This window comes from Ochotona curzoniae, unplaced genomic scaffold (assembly GCF_017591425.1).
Source record: "Ochotona curzoniae isolate NIBS_2020 unplaced genomic scaffold, NIBS_Ocur_1.0 contig_2210, whole genome shotgun sequence".
Lineage (NCBI taxonomy): Eukaryota > Metazoa > Chordata > Mammalia > Lagomorpha > Ochotonidae > Ochotona > Ochotona curzoniae.
In genome coordinates this window covers 42,526,220-42,546,515 of record NW_024465369.1, presented here as the reverse complement: position 1 = coordinate 42,546,515, position 20,296 = coordinate 42,526,220, and the positions used below count along the sequence as shown (strand labels likewise).

Below are 20,296 nucleotides of genomic sequence, written 5' to 3'. Positions count from 1 at the left end.
GTGTTGGATATATCTAGACAATGGGACAATGGACTGTCTGACATTATCTATACCAGCAATGTCAGGGCACACTTAAATAGTAGACTGATAGAATTATAACTCCTTATGAAGAGCTGTGACATTATGGGAAAAATCAATCAGGTGAGTGGAAAATGGGGGCAGAGGAATCCCAAACTATACAAAATTGTATGATAAATTTCAAAAATAACAATTAAAAATTTTAAAAATTTGAAATACATATATTAAAAAAAAAGAACCATAAGCAGACTGAATCCCAGGCACTCTGATATGGATATAGACATCCCAATGAACAGCTTGATCTACTGTATCATAATACCCACACCTCTCAAACATTTTTTTCCTGCTTCCCTTCATTTTTCCAACAAAATCTTACTTTTTCCCTAACAACCTGTGGCAGACAGAATAATGACTCACAGAAGATGCCCAGAAACTCATCCCCAGAACTTGTGAATGTGCTGCCTCACATGGTAATGGGAAATTAAGAATGTGGAAGAAATTACAACTGTGGGGAATGTGGGAGCATCCAGCTCACTGGTCCAAGAAATCACCTGTCTAGCCCTGCCAGAACAACCAGACAGGAGTTAAAATTCAATAAATACAGAAGGCTAACTTTATGTTGACATTTTGTATGGCCTGGCAAATTAATATCCAATTGTCCCTGGATTAAAAAAGGTTCCCAAAAAGGTACTCTTCTACTGTTGGTCGAAATGTGAACTAAAGCAAGATGAAAGGTGAAGATTCCTCAGGTATCTGAAAACAAATCTGGTCAGGTTACCACAGGACCATTGTCCACTTCTCATAATTTATTCAAAAGAAATAAAATGAAATCAGTATATCAGAGTTATCTGTACCAATGCTTAAAGCAGCTCAATTTACAATAGCTACAATATGGAATCAAACCAGAGTCTCTTCAATGGATGACTGGATAAAGAAAATGTGGATTTTATTTGCCATGGAATACTACTCAGTGATTTTAAAAATTGCAATCTTGTCTTTACAACAAAATGTATGCAACTGAAACCATTAAGTTTCATGAAAAGCAGCCAGTTCCAAAAAGATAAGTATCTTGTTTGCCCTATTCTGTGATAACCAATAGACAAGTACAAACTCGTAATCCATAGGTTCAAGAGTGACATTCTGAAATCCAACTATTGTGCACAGCCTTTATTTGCACATCTGAGGAACAGGAGATTTTTTTGTTTTGATTGTTGTTGTTCTTTGTATTATTATTTCTACTCATCAGGTATTAACAGCTTTACCTAATGGAATGTAAAACCTGATTACGAAACAAAATCAAAGGGTTTTACTGTAAAAACCAGAGAGAAAAAAAGAAAGAAGAGAGGAAGAGGGCAGGTAGAAATGAGGGAAGCAGGAGAGGTAGGCTGGGAAGAACGGTGAAGTTCCTCTCTGGATTGTCCACTTTAGATAAAACAATTTACACAAGCAAAAGGGGTTCCCCTTCACTAAAGTCTATTCAGGTGATCTTAAAATAGAGCTTATCCCAAATTATCCAAAAGGGTCCAATAAATAAATAAGGGCTCTTAGAGAGGAATATATAACTAGAAAAGAATGGTCAGAGATGCAAAATTGGTGGCCTTGCATATTAAAGGGTTCACAAGAAATATGAACAACTTCAAGAAATTAAAAATAAAAAAAAATTTTAACAAACATAACCTGACCAAAAACTTGATTTTAGCCCACTGAGACTCAATCCTAACTTGTGACTTTCAGATCATTAAGGCAGTATATCTGTATCACCTAAAGCACTTTTTTTTAAGTTTGTCATAATTTGGCAGCAGAGAACACTAATACAAGATTCAGTATGACTGTTATTAGCACTTATTAACAATCTTATAATTAAGAGGTGGTAACCTTTTAGATATAATACTATCTTACACTTGATAGTCCACAGTATAATGTAACTTTTATATGAGCTAGGAAATCAAAAAATTAGTGTGACTCACTTTATTGTGATATCTGCTTTCCCATGCTCTGAAACCCAACTATCTTCAGAACATGCCTGTTAACTGCCCTAACTGGAACAAGCTCCTGTCCTGTTCTCCCCTTCACTGCCTTTTTCCTCCAAAAAATACATTACATCCTAACTATTACAACTTCCTTTTCTGCCATAAATGTAAACTCTGAATATAGGCTTCTTAAAGGCAGAGATTATCTATCTTACTCATTTTTTTCCACAACCTGGTACACAAGCACTCAAATATTTACATTTCAAAAACATGTAAATAAGCAATCTTCTAAAAAAATATATAGACTATCCCATAAATTTAGAAAATCAAAATGCTAAGTATTTATTTTCTGAATACAGTTTGAGAACACCTCTAAGTTGAAAATAAAGAAGTTTTGACAATTATCACTAAATATCTCAAATTATTTTCTCTCAGTAGAGCACAGTCTTTGGAGTTGAAAGCTTACCTGTTCCTGAAGTAGGTGTGGTAACTCCAACAACAGGACTCTGCATTACTGAAATATTTAGCTACACACAAAAAAAAGAAAGAAAATGTCAAAAATGCAACTTTCTAACCATAAATTGCACCTGCTATGAACTCAGCTAACTGGAGAACAAACAATGTGCATTTCCAACAGTTAGCTGAATTCATAGCAGGTGCTAAAGATTCTTAGCATCCAATGGTATTCTCAAAATTTTTTTTCACATTGAGCAGTATTAGCCCAAAATATGTGAGACCCTTTAGAATATTGTAACTGTCACACTAGGTTAAAAAAGAATTTCATATAAACAGTATAAACAATATGAGAAGACAATGATAAATCTTCAAATCACCAAATTCAGAGAAAAACAGAAAAGTAACAATTTTATTCTTAAATATTCACTAATCATGACATTTTACAGATTCTAATCAGTTTAGCCAATGCCAGTATATCACTAACACTATGAGCAGAAATATATAAAACTAATGAATTAAAAATACTAGTCATTTTAAGTATGAGAAAATATATAGCAGTTCAAAATCCTATAAATCAAGACAACACAATGCAAATAAAAAAGTGAGGATGGGACCAGCAGTGTAAAAATATCTCGCACTACAGTTCCTGGAATTCAATTCCCAGTTCTCCCTACTGATACCATCTCACTGATGAAAATGCTGGGAGACAGCAGTGATGACTCAGTAATTTGGGTTCCTGCCACCAACAAGCATTCCTTAAGCAGGCATTTGGGGAGTGAACCAACAGATGGCAGCACTCACTCACTCAAGCACAAGTACACATAAGTGTCTTAAAAGAGAAATAAATACGTAAGGACACTTCAAGTCCATGGAAAACAGAATTAAGTGTTTATTTTCGTGCAACATTACTTAACAGTGCATTCAAAAGAGGGGTCTTCAAAAAAGAGGGGTCTTCAAAAAGCTCATAAGAACACGCCCACTATGAAAAATAATACAAAGAATAAAACTCATTGCACAAAATAATTCTATTTTTCTAGTAACTTTTTCAAGTTCCTGCATACAGAACTAATGTTTTTAGAAAGACTCTAAAGAAATCTGAACTGTTGCTTTATCCAGCAACCAGAATCAAGGTTAGGAGATAAAAAATGAATATTGTTTTTAAGATTTATTTATTTGAATCTCTTAGCAGGGAGGGGGAAGGACAGAGAGGGGGGATTGACTGATTGATTCTGTTAGTTCATTTCCAACACAGCAACAAGAAGCCAGGAGCCAGAAGTTTCCTCTGGTTCTCCTGCCCAGGAGACAGACCCAAACACTTGTATCAATTTCCACTGCTTTTCCCAGGTCACTCACAAGCAGCTGAATACAAAGTGGAGCAACCAGGAAATGACCCAAAGTAGGAAGCAGCTTTACCCACTATCACAACACAGGCCCTTCTGTTGAATTTTTAACAATTTTTCCATGATTACAGAAGCCAAGCAAAGTCTCAGAGGTTGTAACTACCATGGGCTCAAATCTAGCAATAATATTCAAGTCAAAAACATTTTCTACAAATAACTCAGAAGTCTTTTGAATACAGCAATAGCTGCAAGCTTTCCTTGTATGCATCAACTTATTAGTAACGAAAACCAGCATAATCTCTTTGGCTATTTATTTGAGAGACAGAAAGGGGGAGAAGGAGACAGAGGGTGACAGAATGGTACAGAGGGAGGAAGGGAGACAGAGAACACACAAAGAGCTCCCATCAGTTCAATTCCCAAAAGCCCACAAGCACCAAAGGCCAAGAAAAAGAACTCAACAGAGGCCTCTCTCGAGGATGGCAGGAGCTCACTACCTGCACCGACGCCTCCCTTGAGGATGGCAGAAGCTCACTACCTGTGCCGAGGCCTCCATCGAGGATGGCAAGAGCTCACTACCTGTGCTGAGGCCTCCATCAAGGATGGCAAGAGCTCACTACCTGCACCGAGGCCTCCATCGAGGATGGCAAGAGCTCACTACCTGTGCCGAGGCCTCCCTCTAGGATGGCAGGAGCTCATTACCTGTGCTGTCACCACTGCCTCACAGAGTCTGCATTAACACGCTGCTGAATCAACTGCTTTCCCAGGTTACATGTAAGGAGCTGGATGGAAAGTGGAGCAGCCAGAACAAGAAAAGCTGCACATATGGGTTTGTGCAAGGCAAGCAGTTAGCCACTGAGCCATAACCTCATGCCAGGCCCTTCCATGCACATTTTAAAAGTATCTTAGAATATTCACCATGGTACAATCAAAATATTCCAAAATGTAGTCATTATGAAAAATTTAGGTACTTTATATGAAGTCTTCAAATTCCAGTGTGTATTTTATACTTAAAATGCATCTCAACTGGGACAAGGCACATTTCAAGTTACCAAACTCAGCTAATGGCTACTGTATTAGACAGGAAAAAAAAAGGCTGTTAGAGAAAGGAATCTTGTTTAACACTGAATACACACTGCTTTGCTTAACAAGCATGCCTAGAATGTCACACATATCATGTATACAATTAGTCAAAATTCTCTGAAAGATGCTTTCTAACCTTTAAATGCTCTACTGCTCTATATTTGATTTAGATAAAGTAACAGATATTACAAGTATATCAAACAGAAGTATTTTAATGCAGAGAACATGTCAATTTAACTAACACTTTATTTATAAATTCTACAACAGTGACAGAACACGTATAGCTAAAAAAGCTATTTCTTCCTTTAGATACGTTGCAATACGTCTCTCTACTCCCAAATAAACAACTCTAAGTGAAAAGGTTAAATATATCCTTACAGTACTATACTAGATTGTCATCTTTGTCTTACACCCACAATTTCATAATGTGGTTAAATAGCAAAATGTTAATCTTATAACTGTTACTAAAGGACTGTACTTCTGTAATAATATGGGAGAAAATGCTGGGAGGGAATGGTGGTAGAAGAAAATGGGGAGGGAGAAGAGGGCAAGGGGGGAATCTCTACCTGCAAAAATGTATCAAGGTAATAAAAAAAATTTTTTAAAGTGATTACTTTCTACTTGAAAGAAAAAAGATCCACCCTACCTTTCAACTGACAAGAATTATCGCAGCAGTAACCTTGCAGGGCTCTTAAAATCACTACTAAATTCAAAACTACCTAGGATGGGACAGGAGTTTGACAAAGCTGTTTTTTTCCTTAAAGGTTTAGTTACTTTAAAAAAAAAAAAAAAGAGTTCCAAAGAGGAAGAGATGAGGACAGAGGACGACGGGGGGGGGGGGGGGGGGGGTGTGTGCAGTTAGGAGGGCGGAGATCTGTCTGCTGGTTCATTCTACAAATGGCCACAATGGCAGTTAAAATAGACTGGGATTGGTGGAAGAATCCACCATGGGGAGAGGGTTGGGGGAGGGGGAGGGGGAATCCCAGTGCCTAAAAAACTGTGTCACATAATACAATGTAATAAAAAAAAAATAGGCTAGGATCTGCCCATGTGGGAGCACCTGAGTTCAAAACACACCTCTGGCTCCTGGGTCCAATTTCCTAATGCAAACCTTGGAAAGCAGTAGGTAAAGCCTCAATTAACCAAGTCCTGGATTGAATTCTCAACTCCTAGATTCAGAGATTGTGGGTATCTGGAGACTGAACCAGCAGCCTGGAGCACCCTCTTCCTCTTCTTCTCTCTCTGTAACTCGGCCTTTCAAACAAAAATAAGTAAACCTTTTTTTAGGTGTCTGGCTGGCTCTGCTATAGACTAGCTACCCTATCCTTTGTACAGTAAACTTTCATTGCCTTAGTTTCATCAATAATAAAATGAAGGACACATTAGCTACCACACAAATTCATTTTGAGGACCAAATGAGATAATACATTATAAGTTACAAGCTCAGGATACTGAAGTATTTCATTAGGCTGTATACAGCATGCATCTTTACTCCCAAGTAACAGTAGGATTTCTACTTAATTTTTTTTTAAGATTTTATTTTTATTGGAAAGGCGGATATACAGAGAAGAGAGAGAAGAAGATCTTCCATCCGATGACTCACTCCCCAAGTGAGCACAACGGCCCATGCTATGCCGATCCGAAGCCAGGAGCCTCTTCTGGGTCTCCCACACGGGTGCAGGGTCCCAAAGCTTTGGGCCATCCTTGACTGCTTTCCCAGGCCACAAGCAGGGAACTGGATGGGAAGCGGGGCCACTGGGATTAGAATCGGCTCCCATATGGGATCCCGGGGTGTGCAAGGCGAGGACCTTAACCACTGCGCCATCGCGCCAGGCCCCTACTTAACTTTTACTTACATATTTATATCTCAGAATGTTAAGCTTGTAACGGTGAAGAATAACTACATTACTATGACAACTTGGGGAGAAATAAGAAGAGTATTTACAGCCCAGGGGGAAAGAGGATCCCAGCACTTCTAAGCCTGTTATCATGAAAAATAAGAAATCTACTCCTGTTATATAAAATTTAAAAATAAATAAATAAGTAAGTCAGTGAAAGAAAAGGAAGCATTTCACAAGTAAAAGATATGTTCCTACAGCAGTTGGTGTCATCAAAACACAGAATTTCTTCCTGGAACAGAATCCATGACTGAAAAGAACACTTAGTTCTTAGTAGAACACTTAGTAGACAACCCAAACCTTAGTAGCACCATCAGAACACCTACAGCAGGAACACACTGATCAGCCCAGGAAAAATAAGAGAAATAGCGAGTACAACTTCAAAAAGATAATGATATTGATCGTAATAAAACAAAGATTTCAGTCATCACCAAGTGCTCTATATCCAGATAAAACCCAGAATCTATATTTATTCTTTCACAAAATTACATATAATTATCACATGTCTGAAACAATTAGAATGACTTAAGTCATATTCCTTATGTGTATTTAGTAAGTTCAATATGGGTAGGTAGATAAAGCAGAGAACTACCTACTAGGGTCCCATTATATTTCTAAGCACACTTCACAGCAATACAGTTTAAGCAGAATTTGATAAACGTACTTAATACCTCCTCTGTATATCACTATTACACCGAAACAGATCCCCAGGGAAAATTTTCAAATTATTAATCCTCACTTCAACTTATTAAGCCATATAAAATCTTGAAATTAAAGTGAACCATAAGAATAAGTATATCACCTGTCTTCTTGAAGTTAAAGGTGTTGATCCAAGTCCTGGGCTAGAAATGTCATCATATATACTTCTAACAGGTGGAGCTCCACTTTTATCTTTATGAGCAGGTACAACTGGTTGTGGTGGTGATCCTCCTACAATATACAAAGCATACAATCAGGTGACAAAGTAAATAATCTTTCACTTTTCTGCTAATTATTTAGGTTTTGAAGTACTGACTCTCATAATACTTTTCAAACTTTGAATAGACATAAGAGTCACCTGGGGAAGCTTGTTAAAATTTAGACTAATTCAGAAGGTGTGGGGTGAAACTCAAAATTATGCAGGAATAACAAGCCCGCAGTGATGGCCACACAGGATGCATAGTCTGTGCTTGGTATAACAGGTCTCAAAACAAGTAAGCAATATCAATTGTAGCTTTTGCAAATCACATGGAATTTTGCTTTCTTTACAAAATATTTAACATTTCAATATACAGCTTCACTTCATTTCTCACCTTAGGTATTAAACAGATCCACTCTATGTATATCTAAACAATTACAAAATTCTTAAAGTTACAACTGTCAGAGCCTATTCACATTTCTAACAATAGAAATACATTTAAATACATAATAAAAATACAGAGAAAGGACTTTCACGACATCAAGATTTTTTTTTAAGTCAGAGAGCATGCAACTCGAACAGTTTTGCAGCCCAAGGCCTCTGTAAAAACACAGTGACTGAGCCTAGAGAATATACCTAAAGATATTTAGAGCACACACTATAGAAAACATTAGCTAGGGCTTAAAGTACTGCTCCACCACTAACAAGCAAGCTTTGGCTAATCATGTAATTTGTTCCATCTTTGGAAAAAAATGGACATTCACAAGTTTAAGTTGATTTTTAGAAATGAAATGATAGAGATAATAAAATGATTAAAACACTACATGGCTCAAAAAAGGAATTTAACATACAGTGACTACACTTACACATTTGAAATTTTAAAGTATCCAGAAAATAATGTTCCTAAAACAGTAAGCCTAAAATGGAGTTCCAACTCCCAGCTGTGGCCTGGATCTAACCCAGACACTGGGCTGTTTGGGAAGTAAACCAGCAGATGGAAAATGTCTTGTTCTCTGCTGTTCTTCCTTTAAAATAAATAAATCTTGAAAAAATTAGAATAAACCACCTTACACAAAATCACACTTTATAGAACAATTAAAGTAAGAAGAGCGTCCATTTAAACATGTTTAAAAATTAACTGAAAATTGAAATTTCCTTTTTATAACTATTCCTCACCATTCAACTAAAATGGTAGTTATCTTTTAAGACAGTCTTGATTTTAAAAACAAAAAAAAGACCTGTCACAAATGTAGTTACAAGACTTTGTGATGACAACTATACATTCTGCCAGTTTCCAAAGTATTTTAATTAAACACACTAAAAATAAGAATCTTATGAGTTGAATTCATAGCTATAAAACTTCAAATAAAATCTTAATGAGTACCTGCTTTTCTCACATTTTAGGACAAATTACTGAATTCAGCTGAAGTTAAAGGACTATATTATTAGGAAGCGAATCAAAAAGAAGACTTTCTGCCATTCAAATAAATATTTTTTAAAGTATCTCTAAAGTAGGAAAATGTTCTAAACAGTGGCATTTTGGAATTCTGCCATATTTAGGGATTTTCCTTCATTGTGGAAGCTATTAGAATAATAGTGATTTTTTTGCAACCAAAGGTATTTTAGATTCAATTAAATTCAGCTTATACACTTTTATGCATGGTGTATTAAACTACAATGTATAACGCTAATATCTCTACATCAAGAGCCTTAAAATCATGGGTTTGCTTATTATAGACGTACTGTTTAACTTTCTTAAGTAAACATGGAGGTGAGGATGAATATTGTGCCAAATCATGTAAAATTCTACTATGTGAAATGATATGCTATTACACTATCTGAAGCAATTCACATACCGGCAAGTAAAGGTGATCTCATTTCCATAACTCCTACTGAAGGACCACTGATTGATCGAGGCTGCGGTGCCACAGGAGCTGGTAAATCCCCCATTAAAAATCCAGGTAAGAACTGGGCGTTAACTCCCAGCTTTGGAGATGTAGGTGAGCCCAGCATCATTGGCTCAGATCCTAAATGAATCAAAACAAACATAAAACGACTCAGAGACATAGCTCTGTCATATAAAAAAGGTGTAAAAAAACAAGCATAATTTTGAAAATGCATTCACTACTCTTACGTATTATATAGGACTATTGTTGAATTTATTTTAAAAATCAATAAAAATTTTAGAAAAATATAAAACTGTTGGATTCATATTTCACAGTGTACAGTTTTTTACATAATTTAACAGGTTTAAAAATCAATACTTATTTTTAAACTAAATATATTTAGTTTAGTATCTAAAATAATCCTTAATATAAACAGAATAATTTTTTAAAGATTTATATAAGAAAGCCCAGAGTGATGGTTCAATGTTTAAATTCTCACTGGGATCCCATATGGGTGCTGGGGCACAAACTGGTCATGTCCCAGCTGCTCCACTTCCCTTCCAGTTCCCTCCCTGCAGCCTGGGAAAGCAGCAGAGGATGGCCCCAAGCCTTGGGATCCAGCACCCATCCAGGAGACCCAGAACAGGCTCCTGGCTTCCACTCAGCTTAGCTCTGGCTATTGCAGACAAATTGTGTGGGGGAGTGGGAGGGGCAGTAAATCAGCAGACAGAAGATCTTTCTGTAAATCTGCTTTTCCAATAAAAATAAATCTTTAAAAAAGATCATTATTAAGGAATACTATGATCAATAAAATTTCTCTTATGTAATACTAGGAAAGAACTGATGCATCACAAACAATTCAAAATTAATCTTCAAGATTTACAGGATAGTCTCAAAAAAATAAAGCAGCTATAAATTATTCTTAAATTTTCAGAGCAGAATCATACCATAGAAGAAACGACTGTGAACAAGTTGTCTCAGCTAAATGGGCAGTAAAAGTGGCATCCACTCAGAGATTTTATCACAATCATAGCAAGTACAGCACAAGGCCCAGTAATAAACAGTGAGCACTCAATAAATACTAGCCATTGTTTTTCTACTAGCTTCTTTTAAAAAAACAAACAAAAAACTTTTATTTGAAAGGCGGAGTTACAGAGAAAGAAGAAAAGGCAGAAATTTTCCATCCATTGGTTTACTCACTAAATGCCCACTATGGCCAGAGCTGGGCCAGTCAGAAGCAAGGAGCCTGGAGATTCTTCCAGATCTCCCACCTGTGTGCAGGGGACAGGATTTGGATCATCTTTTTGCTGTTCCCAGAACATCAGCTGGGAGCCGGATGCAAGGTGGAACAGCCAGGACTGTGTCCCAAGTGGAGAATTAATTCGCTGCGCTATCACCCAGGATCCATCCCTTCATTAGTTTATTACAACAGCAAAACCAAGTGTTTAAAGTGTAAAACGAAGACTTAATTTCTCAACTAGATGACAAGCCTGAGTTTGATTCATAGCAGTAAGGTACCATACTTGATACGTGATCTATACAAGTTTCATTAACTGCTATGTAACTTCTAAATAACCTCAGGTATTTTGCTTCTTGCTATCCAATAACTTTTGATTACTCTTCCTCTAAGTTATCACAGTTGTGATCACACAAGTGTTAAAAAAAAAAAAAGGCACGATAGCATAGCAGCTAAAGTCCTCACCTTGAACACACCAGGATCCCATATGGGTGTCAGTTCTAATCCCGCCAGCCCCGATTCTCATCCAGCTCCCGGCCTATGGCCTAGGAAAGCAGGCGAGGACTGCCCAAAGCTTTGGGACCCTGCATCTGCGTGGGAGACCCTGAGGAAGTTCCAGGCTTCGGATTGGCTCAGCTCCAGCTGTTGCAGTCACTTGGGGAGTGAACCAGTGGATGGAAGATCTTCCTCTCTGTCTCTCTTCCTATCTGTATATATGCCTTTCCAATAAAAATAAACCTTTTTTTAAAAGGCAAAAAGAGAAAAGGTAGGTACTCAAGAAATGCATAAAGCAAAATTACTTTGTAATTACCTTATCCTATGCTAGCTACTATGTTACATGATACTATGTAATTCGAAAGAACATTTGCTAAACTGTAATCATTAAGTAACAAAAGCATACTGAACATTTAGAAAACCATAATAACATACAAAAATTTTGATAACACTGCAAATTACCTTCATTCTGCAAACCCCCTTCCCCAAATTATGACAAATACAGTAATAAGTCAATAAAAATTCTTAACATTCTCAGAAATACAACGATAAGAAGGGCATGCAAGTCTCTTAACAGGTCACTAACCTCGGTTGAGGCTAGAATTTCACTTAAAGACCAAGCTCGGCCAACAGATTCCTCAAGCTTGAAGTTCCATTTCACGCTCTGTGTTCCTAAATTATTTTAAAATGTCTACTGTCTTACCCAGGTACGTTTTGTTAAACCCTTATTCTTAACGCAGCAACAGCTGTCAGGAAAAATACTACACCAGCATATCTGCCAAAAATGGCCTTATATCCGCAAATGTCAGATTTCTGGCCAGGCAACAAGGAGTGAAGAGAATCCTGACATTTGTAACCCCAACACACATGCCCTCCACAATGCGTGCTGAATCAGAAAACTCTGAACTGAAAACGAATAGCTTTCCTATCTCCAAAATAAAGGAAAAAATAAACCAAGTCAACATAAGGACAAAAGTTTAATGTAGCAGAGTATCCGCAACATTGATGTCCTGCCTCTTTTTTTTTTTTTTGACACGCTAAAAACAGTTGAAGTCAAAGAACTTTGCAAACAGATAATACCTGCCCTTCAAATCTTAAAAAAAAAAAAAATGAAACTCTACAGCAAAACTCAACAAAGAAAAAGGGGTGGAGGAAGATAAGCAGGTTGTCAACTTTGGTATATTTTTTTCTTCAAAGACTTTCTTCAACAAAGCTTTCCAAAATCATAACGTGACCTCGCCCAGCCAAGTCCCTTTCCCAAAGCCGGAAGCGTGGGAAACCGCGGAAAACTGAACAGCGTGTTTATTATTGTGGCGGCTGGGTGCTAGACGTCCCACAGCTGGGTGTCACCCTCCGTGGGGAGCACCCACGGCCGGGTGACGAGACGCCGGACAAGCGGGGAGCACCCACGGCCGGGTGACGCGACGCCGGACAAGAGGGGAGCACCCACAACCGGGTGAGAGGACTTCGGCCAGGTGGGAGCACCCATGGCCGGGTGACAGGACTTCGGCCAGGTGGGAGCACCCACGGCCGGGTGCCGCCTACCCACGTGCCAGCCGGGCAGGTTCCTCCCCAGGACCCCCCTGCCAGCTCCGCCTTCAGGGGCTCGGGGCCGCACCTCCAGGCGGCCGGCTGCTCACCCTCTCAGGGCCCACAGCCTCGGGAGCCACAAGGTGACGACGCCCGCCACCCCGGCGGCCTCGGGATCTGGGGAGACTCTGCAGCTCCCTCCCCAGCACCCCGCCGACCAAAGCAGCGGACGAGAACCCGGCGACTGCCTTCCGGCCTTGCCCGCTTTCAACGGCTGCAAAGTGATGGCAGAGCTGGCAAGAAGCAGCACTTTTCCACTCACCCAGCGTGGGCACCTGAGGATCCACAGCGAATGCTGCCATCGCCCCGGCGGCTGCTACTTTTATTCCCGGACGCTCCCAATTTTCAAAAATGGCGGAAGCTGTCCCCGCGGCGCGTTACCTTGTGGCGTGACGTAACTTCCGGACACGCGCCTTTCTTAGGCTGTGGATGTGGGAGCCATTTTGGAATAGGGCAATCGATGGTGAAAGTTTTTCTATTAGGACTGTCAGCTGTGGGATAGAATTGTGGTTCCAGGAACATTCGTCACGTTGATGAGCCTTCTGATGGGTGTGTATCTGAGTTTCAAAGAAGCATTGATTCTTTTCTCACTTGTTCCCCAACTATGTGTTTTGCTAGTGTTTTGTCATGTGTTTTTCAGAGTAACACTTGTGAAAATTGGCATAGGGACAATTGGGGCCTCTCGCCAGTCTCGATTTCTAGGCTTGGCACGTGACTTATTTCTCGAAGAGGTGTGTAACTTTATTGTTTATTTTAAACTGTAAGATAGGCAAAATTTAACTCTTTAGCACAACTTGTAATACATTCTTTTATTACACGTGAGTAAAATGGAGAGAAAACTAAGAAACCCATGTGTAAATGAGTAAATACGGGACAGTAATGCACACTCCTGCCCCCACCACGGAATCGCGTGTGCCCCTACCTGTGCCATCCACTGGCTTTTCTTTTCGCTAAGCCTCTTTTGTATATTCACCACGGACATTCTATGAATTCTCCTTAAAAATCCACTCATAATCCATTATTTGCTCTGACATTCCCTAAAATCCCAAATCTGGCAAGAATCGTCATTGGAATGAGGCAACAATTCCCTCATCAACCTTTAAGCCCACTTAGTGATCAAACTCAACTTTGTAAATGTATGTGAATTGAATTGTGTCCACAAAAGTAAGTTGTATTCAATTTCCGACCTCCCTGCCAGTGAGAAGCTGAGCCGGTTTAGAAATAGGATCACTGCTGATAGAATCGAGTTCAGAGATCATGCTTCCTCACCACAACCTTGGAACCTAAAACAAAACAAAATTGTCTGCAATACTTCTGGAGGCCAAAATTCCAAAGTGCGTTTCCTTGGGGCTAAAATCTCTGCTTCCTTGCCTTTTCTGGCTGCCTGATGCACCTCCCTGTAGCTTCTACACCATCCTATGTCATTTTCCAGCAGTGCCCTGCCTGGTGCAGCCTCCGCAGCTGCTTGGATCACAAGCAGCTAAACGCCCTAGGATTCCTCTTCTAGGATACAAGTTACATTTAGGGCTCACCACATAATGCAAGACAATTTTCCCGTTTCAATACCCAGCTGGGATGATTGAATTAATCAGCTATGCAAAACGTTTTTTGTCACAAAAGGTAATGTTCACAGGTTCCCAAAGTTAAAGTGTGACTATTTGGGGAGACCAACACTCAGCCCAGTAGTACACAGCAATTCATTTGTTAGCATTAAGCTATCAAAAAAGATTCACCAGTGAAGGAATTTACATACAAAGTGTACTCTAACCAACCAAAAAAGAATAAACCTTGATTAAAAGAATCAGATGAATTTGATTTATAAATGTGTATATTGACCTAGAGAGATCCCTGAGAGCAATGCACAGTAATTTGAAAACAAATCTCGAAGGCATATTTTCATTTTTATTTAATAGAAAGATACATTTGGTTACAGATACAAGAGAGAATCTGTTTAAGAGAAGGAGCAGAGTTGGAAAACTGCGCCAAATTGTAAACAACGAAGATGAAGTAGCAAAATAGTGTGCAAGTTGGAGAATTGAAAAAGAGACTCTAACTTATGTAATAGTGCTTGATCAGAGGTTTTGTTTACTATGCTTGGGATTTTTTAAATTGATAGCTTTTTGCCTTATCAAAGTTGTTTCCCTTGGTTCACCTGTGTTTAAATCTTTTCCCCTTTTAATTGGTTCTTTCCTTACAAAGCTGTAAAGATGCCTAATTCCCCCTAACCTCAGGCTTTCCCTGGGCCTTGACCCTCCTCCTAATTTCTAATTGCTCTCACACTTTGTCTTAAAGATCACAAAGAAGAGTTGGCAGACTTTATCAATCTGTTTTCACCTCTCATGTTTTCATTTGGTGCTTACAGACTGTGTCAATCCTCTTCTGAAATCAAACTTCTGACCTCGACCATTTTTTCCCTAATTAACAGATTATACTTCTATTTGTTAAGACCTGCAACGTTCAATAGTGTGGACAAATATTTTCCTAAATATTTTTTGTTGTTGTTTTGATATTTCAAAGACACGTCTAAAACAATACCCACTTATTGTCACATCATGTGCACCTTAGGGTAGATAGTTGATAACTCTGAACAAAAAAAAGAAATTTCCTCTGCCTCCCCCACCATGTAATCCAAGTTCTCCAATTACTCTCCTTTGCAGACCTTCATCTTATGATCAGATCTCACATTGTATCCCTCCCTCAGCATTGCCCTGCCTAGCTTACCTGCACATATTCGCTTACAAAGTCTTCAACAAACAGCTCAAGCCTGCCATTTAAACCCACCCCAGCTGCGCCAGCTCCTCTATTCAACTCCAGAACACCTGCTACATTAGGTCTGCTACTTATTTACTGCAAGTCCTCAGCCCCAAGAATGGATTTTCTTTAGACCTACACTAAAACTTCCTTTTCTATTTTTCTTTAAAAAAAAAATCAAAAAATGAATAATAAACTCTAAAATAAGCATTAAAGAAAGGATAGTAATTGGACATAACTAACCCATTTGATGAAATCTTGTATGTTTTTATATGTTTAAAATCATAACTTTTTAAATGTTAAAATTTGTTCGGCCCAGCACAGTAGCCTAGTGTCTAAAGTCCTCACCTTGCATGCGTCACGATCCCATATGGGTACTGGTTTAGTTCCCAGCCACTCCACTTTCCATTCAGCTCCCTGCTTGTGGCCTGGGAAAGCAGTCGAGGACGGCTCAAAACCTTGGGACCCCGCAGGGAAACCCTGGCTCCTGGCTTCAGATTGGCTCAGCTCTGGCCATGGCAGCCACTTGGAGAATGAGCCAGCAGATGGAAGATCTTTCTCTCTGTCTCTCCTCTCTGTAAATCCAAGTTTCCAATAAAAAATAATTTAAAACCATATTTATTTTTATTTGCAACACAAAATCAGAGAAGAGATACTCCCAGTTCACTCCCTAAACAGCTGCAATAGCCAGAGTTGAGCCAGACAGAAACCAGAAACCAGAAGCCAGGAGCCTCTTTCAAGTCTCTGATGTGACTGCAGTGGGCTCTCCTCTGCTGCCTTCCCAGGCTATTAGAAGGCAGCTGGATCAGAAGTGCACCCAGGGCCTGGCACTGTAGCCTAGCCGCTAAAGTCTTTGTCTTATACACACCAGGATCCCATATGGGCACATGTTCGTATCCTGGCAGCCCTGCTTCCCATCCACCTCCCTATTTGTGGCCTGGGAAAGCAGTCAAGGATGGTCCAAAGCTTTGGGATCGAGCATCTGTGTGTGAGACCCAGAAGAACCTCCTGGTTCTTGGCTATGGATCGGTGCAAAACCAGCCATTGCAGTCATTTGGGGAGTGAATCATCGGATGGAAGATCTTCCTCTCTGTCTCTCCTGCTCTCTGTATATCTGACTTCACAATAAAAATAAAATAAATTAGAAAAAAAAAAAAAAAGAAGTGCACCCATCCATATGGGGTGCTGGCTCAGAAATTAGAGGCTTAACACACAATGCCACAACACTAACCTGTAAAAGCATAACCTTTCACATCAGCTTTTTTTGAAAGGCAGGGAAGTAGAGAGAGACTGTCCAACTACTGGCTCACTCCTCCAATGGCTGCAACTATCAAGTCTGTGCAAGGCTAAAGCCAGGAGCCTGCACCACTCCATATGTAGCTTTCACTGTATTTCAACCTTCTTCTGAACTCAAACTTTGAGAATCAGAAACATGTAAAATATCAAAGCTTATTTTCAACCAAATTAAATTCAAAGAATTCACTACAAAACTGCCTGTGCTACCATATATACTGAATATTCATAAACTTATTTTTACACGGATAATATGCAACTTGTTGTTCTTAAGATCCTACTTTCAGTCTGTTCCATAAAACAAAGACAATTTTTTAATTTTTAAGTGAAGAAGGCCCAGCTACTCCACTTCCCATCCTGCTCCCTACATGTGGCCTGGGAAAGCAGTCGAGGATGGCCCAAAGCCTTGGGATCCTACACCCATTTGAAAGACTCAGAAGAAGCTCCTGGCTCCTGGCTTCAGATCGGCTCAGCTCCAGCTGTTGCAGCCACTCAGGGAGTGAAACAGTGGATGGAAGATCTTTTTCTCTGTCTCTCTTTCTCTTTAATAATAAATATAAATTTATTATATAAATTTAATAATAAATAATGAAGAATAAAATTCACCTGTAGTAAATTTTTTTTCTAAAGATGGAATCTGATGTCTTCAGGAAGAGAGAAAGAAGGAGCATCTTTTCATTCATGTTCTCATCTTAGCCTTTAGGCAGCTGGTGCAGCTCGATCTGTCATTCACTTAGACTGTGACGTCACATAAAGCACAAAGGGGAGGCATGACTACATCAGACTCAGAGTGATCTCCGAAAGATTCATCATGTTTAAGATATAGAGATCCTCTCCAGAAAAATTAAAATTTATTTGTTGTTAATTGTGTTATCTCACCTCTACAGACAATCATGACCAAAGCCATGTGTGGATAAGCGCTCCATGGCATAATAGGCTAAGCTTCTTTCTGAGACACTGGCAACCATATGGTCTGAGTGTCAGCGACAGCACTTCTGATTCAGCTCCTTGCTTGTGGCTTGGGAAAGCAAGAGAGGATGACTCAAGTGCTTGAGTCCCTGCATGCCTGTGGGAGACCCAGTAGAAGCTTTGGCTCCTGGCTTTGGATTAATTGAGTTCTAGCCATTGTGTTCATCTGGGGAGTGAACAGAAGATAGAAGTTTCTCTCTCTCCACCCGCCTCTGTCTTTGTCTCTCCTCTCTGTAACTCCACCTCTCAAATAGGAATCTGGGTCTCCCACACGTGTGGGGAGCCATGCAGTTGGGTCAGATGGCATGGGTGTGTGATGAGCACCACTCCTCAGCTAGCAAGGCTACGAGGAGCTTCTGGCTGCATGGCAAGGCCCACAGAATGTCTCCAGTCCCCTTATTGCTGCCTCACCCCATTGTATGGACACTCAATCACCTCTCTGATGTTTCATAGAATTCTCCTGAGGGTATTGCTGTTGTTTTTCTGCTAATGTGAAATGATTCCTGTAACTGGTATGACACTTCAAATTGATCAATCTTGCTATGATAAAAACACCTTTAGTAACGTAAGGCTATGACACACAGTTAAAAGTATACAATAGTACAATTGAGCCCACAGTGTTTCCAAACATCTTGTTATGTGTCCACATTTGTCCTTAATTTTGCCTTAATATAATTAATATTTTCCTTAAGAAATGACTTGATAATATCTTGGAACAGATGGCAATCATGGAGGTACGAAGAGTTTGTTTACCATGCGCCTCGAACTGTTACAACACATAATATGACGCATTTTAGTTTCCTACCACAGAAAGCAAAAGTATATGGGGCATCTTTTATAAGGAAATAGATGTGAACCCCCTCAAAATGGCTTAAAATCTCTATCTTATATTGGCACTTATATTTAGGGAAAGAAAACAGTTTATAAAGAAAAAAGAAAGTTTCTTGTAAAAGCCGTCTGTTTGTAGATTGGCTGAATTGCCTTGATCCCTTTCACTGCCCTTGAACAAAAGAACAAAAAACAATTGAATCAGCACTAGGTGAAGGTGACGGTAATTAATGCATGATTTGATTATAAGATTTAGTAAAAAATATACATTATATGCTTTTATAAAATCCTTTCATTTGTGATCTTTTAATATTGTACTCTTAATATTCAAACAATATTAGTTCTTGTTTAGTAAAAATTGATTTTGAGTATAAGTAAACCACTTGTCACTATGTAACCACATGCGCTGTCAACTGTGGAGTTCCTGGCTTCAGCCAGGTGACTGCAAGTTTCCATGAGTAATGGTTTGTTGAAAATATTTTCCTTAGGATTGTTTTTTTATTCTCTTAACCATGAAGTAAAAATGAAACAATTGGATATTGTGCAAAAGTTTGTGATGATTTGTGTATAAATGAAGAAGGCAACTTCTCTGAGTTGTCCATTATGAGCATCATGTCATAGTGGTCTGTGTCTTATCTCTTCCTCCTATCATCTCGCCGATCCATGCATCCTTTGCAAGCACTCAGTCAGCCGGAGCTGGTCTCCGGCACACACAAGTGCAGGATCCCAAGACTTAGGGCTGTCCTCAACTGCTTTCCCAGGACACAAGCAGGGAGCTGGATGGGAAGCAGGGCAGCCAGGATTAGAACTGGTGCCCATAGGGGATCTTGGTGCATGCAAGAAGAGGATTATAGCCACTAGACTACTGTGCTGGACCCTGGACTCATATGGGAATATGTTATCCTGTTTCAGACTCAGTGTGTATGCCTTTGCTCAATTTAAGCAAATGCCCTGAGGCACATTTCCAGATTTATTTATGTCCAATTCTGAGGAAGAGGAAATGTTTTTCTGTTGCAGCAGGAAGTGTGTTGCATGCAGCTTCATGGCCTGTGCTGACGTAAGTGGATTCATTCTTTCTCTTTCTGCAAGTAAATACGGTAAGGCCCAATACAATGTCTCAAGGGTTTAATACTTGCCTTGTAAGCACCAGGATCACCTATGGGCACCGGTTCCTGTCCCAGCTGCTCTACTTCCCATCCAGCTCACTACTTGCGGCCTGGGAGAAAAGTAGAGGATAGCCCAAAGACTTGGGACCCTGCACCCACGTTGGAGATCCAGAAGAAGCTTCTGGCTCTTGGCTTGGGATCAGCCCAGCTCCAACTGTTGCAGTCACGCAGAGAGTGAACCAGCAGATGGAAGATCTTTCTTTTACTCCATAAATCTGATCTGCCTTTCTAATAAAAACAATTATTTAAAAAACAAATAAATAATAACAAACAGGAAAAAAAACCACTATAACCACATGAGCCTGGGAGTTGCCTACTTTCTGTGATTTTGGATTCTGCACCAGCCTCTTCCCTGGGTAGCATCTACTCACCATTTAACTTCAATTAAGTAGTTTAAAGACTAGTGAAAGATCAAACACTA

General features: G+C 39.4%; 1 protein-coding gene across 2 annotated transcripts in view; it reads right to left on the bottom strand.

Annotated features, from left to right (window-relative positions):
• NUP35 (nucleoporin 35) overlaps nucleotides 1-13,244 on the bottom strand; it is a 45,684-nt gene extending 32,440 nt beyond the window's left edge. For both annotated transcript variants that reach the window (XR_005883019.1, XM_040971826.1), the window contains exons 1-4: nucleotides 13,131-13,244; nucleotides 9,517-9,687; nucleotides 7,565-7,692; nucleotides 2,455-2,515 (exon numbers count right to left, since the gene is read on the bottom strand). Coding sequence is in view for 1 of the 2 variants with exons in the window: in XM_040971826.1 (XP_040827760.1) it covers nucleotides 2,455-2,515; nucleotides 7,565-7,692; nucleotides 9,517-9,687; nucleotides 13,131-13,170 (400 nt within the window). In the remaining variant the exon portion in view is untranslated. The remainder of the gene's footprint in view (nucleotides 1-2,454; nucleotides 2,516-7,564; nucleotides 7,693-9,516; nucleotides 9,688-13,130) is intronic.
• Nucleotides 13,245-20,296: the final 7,052 nt, after the last annotated feature.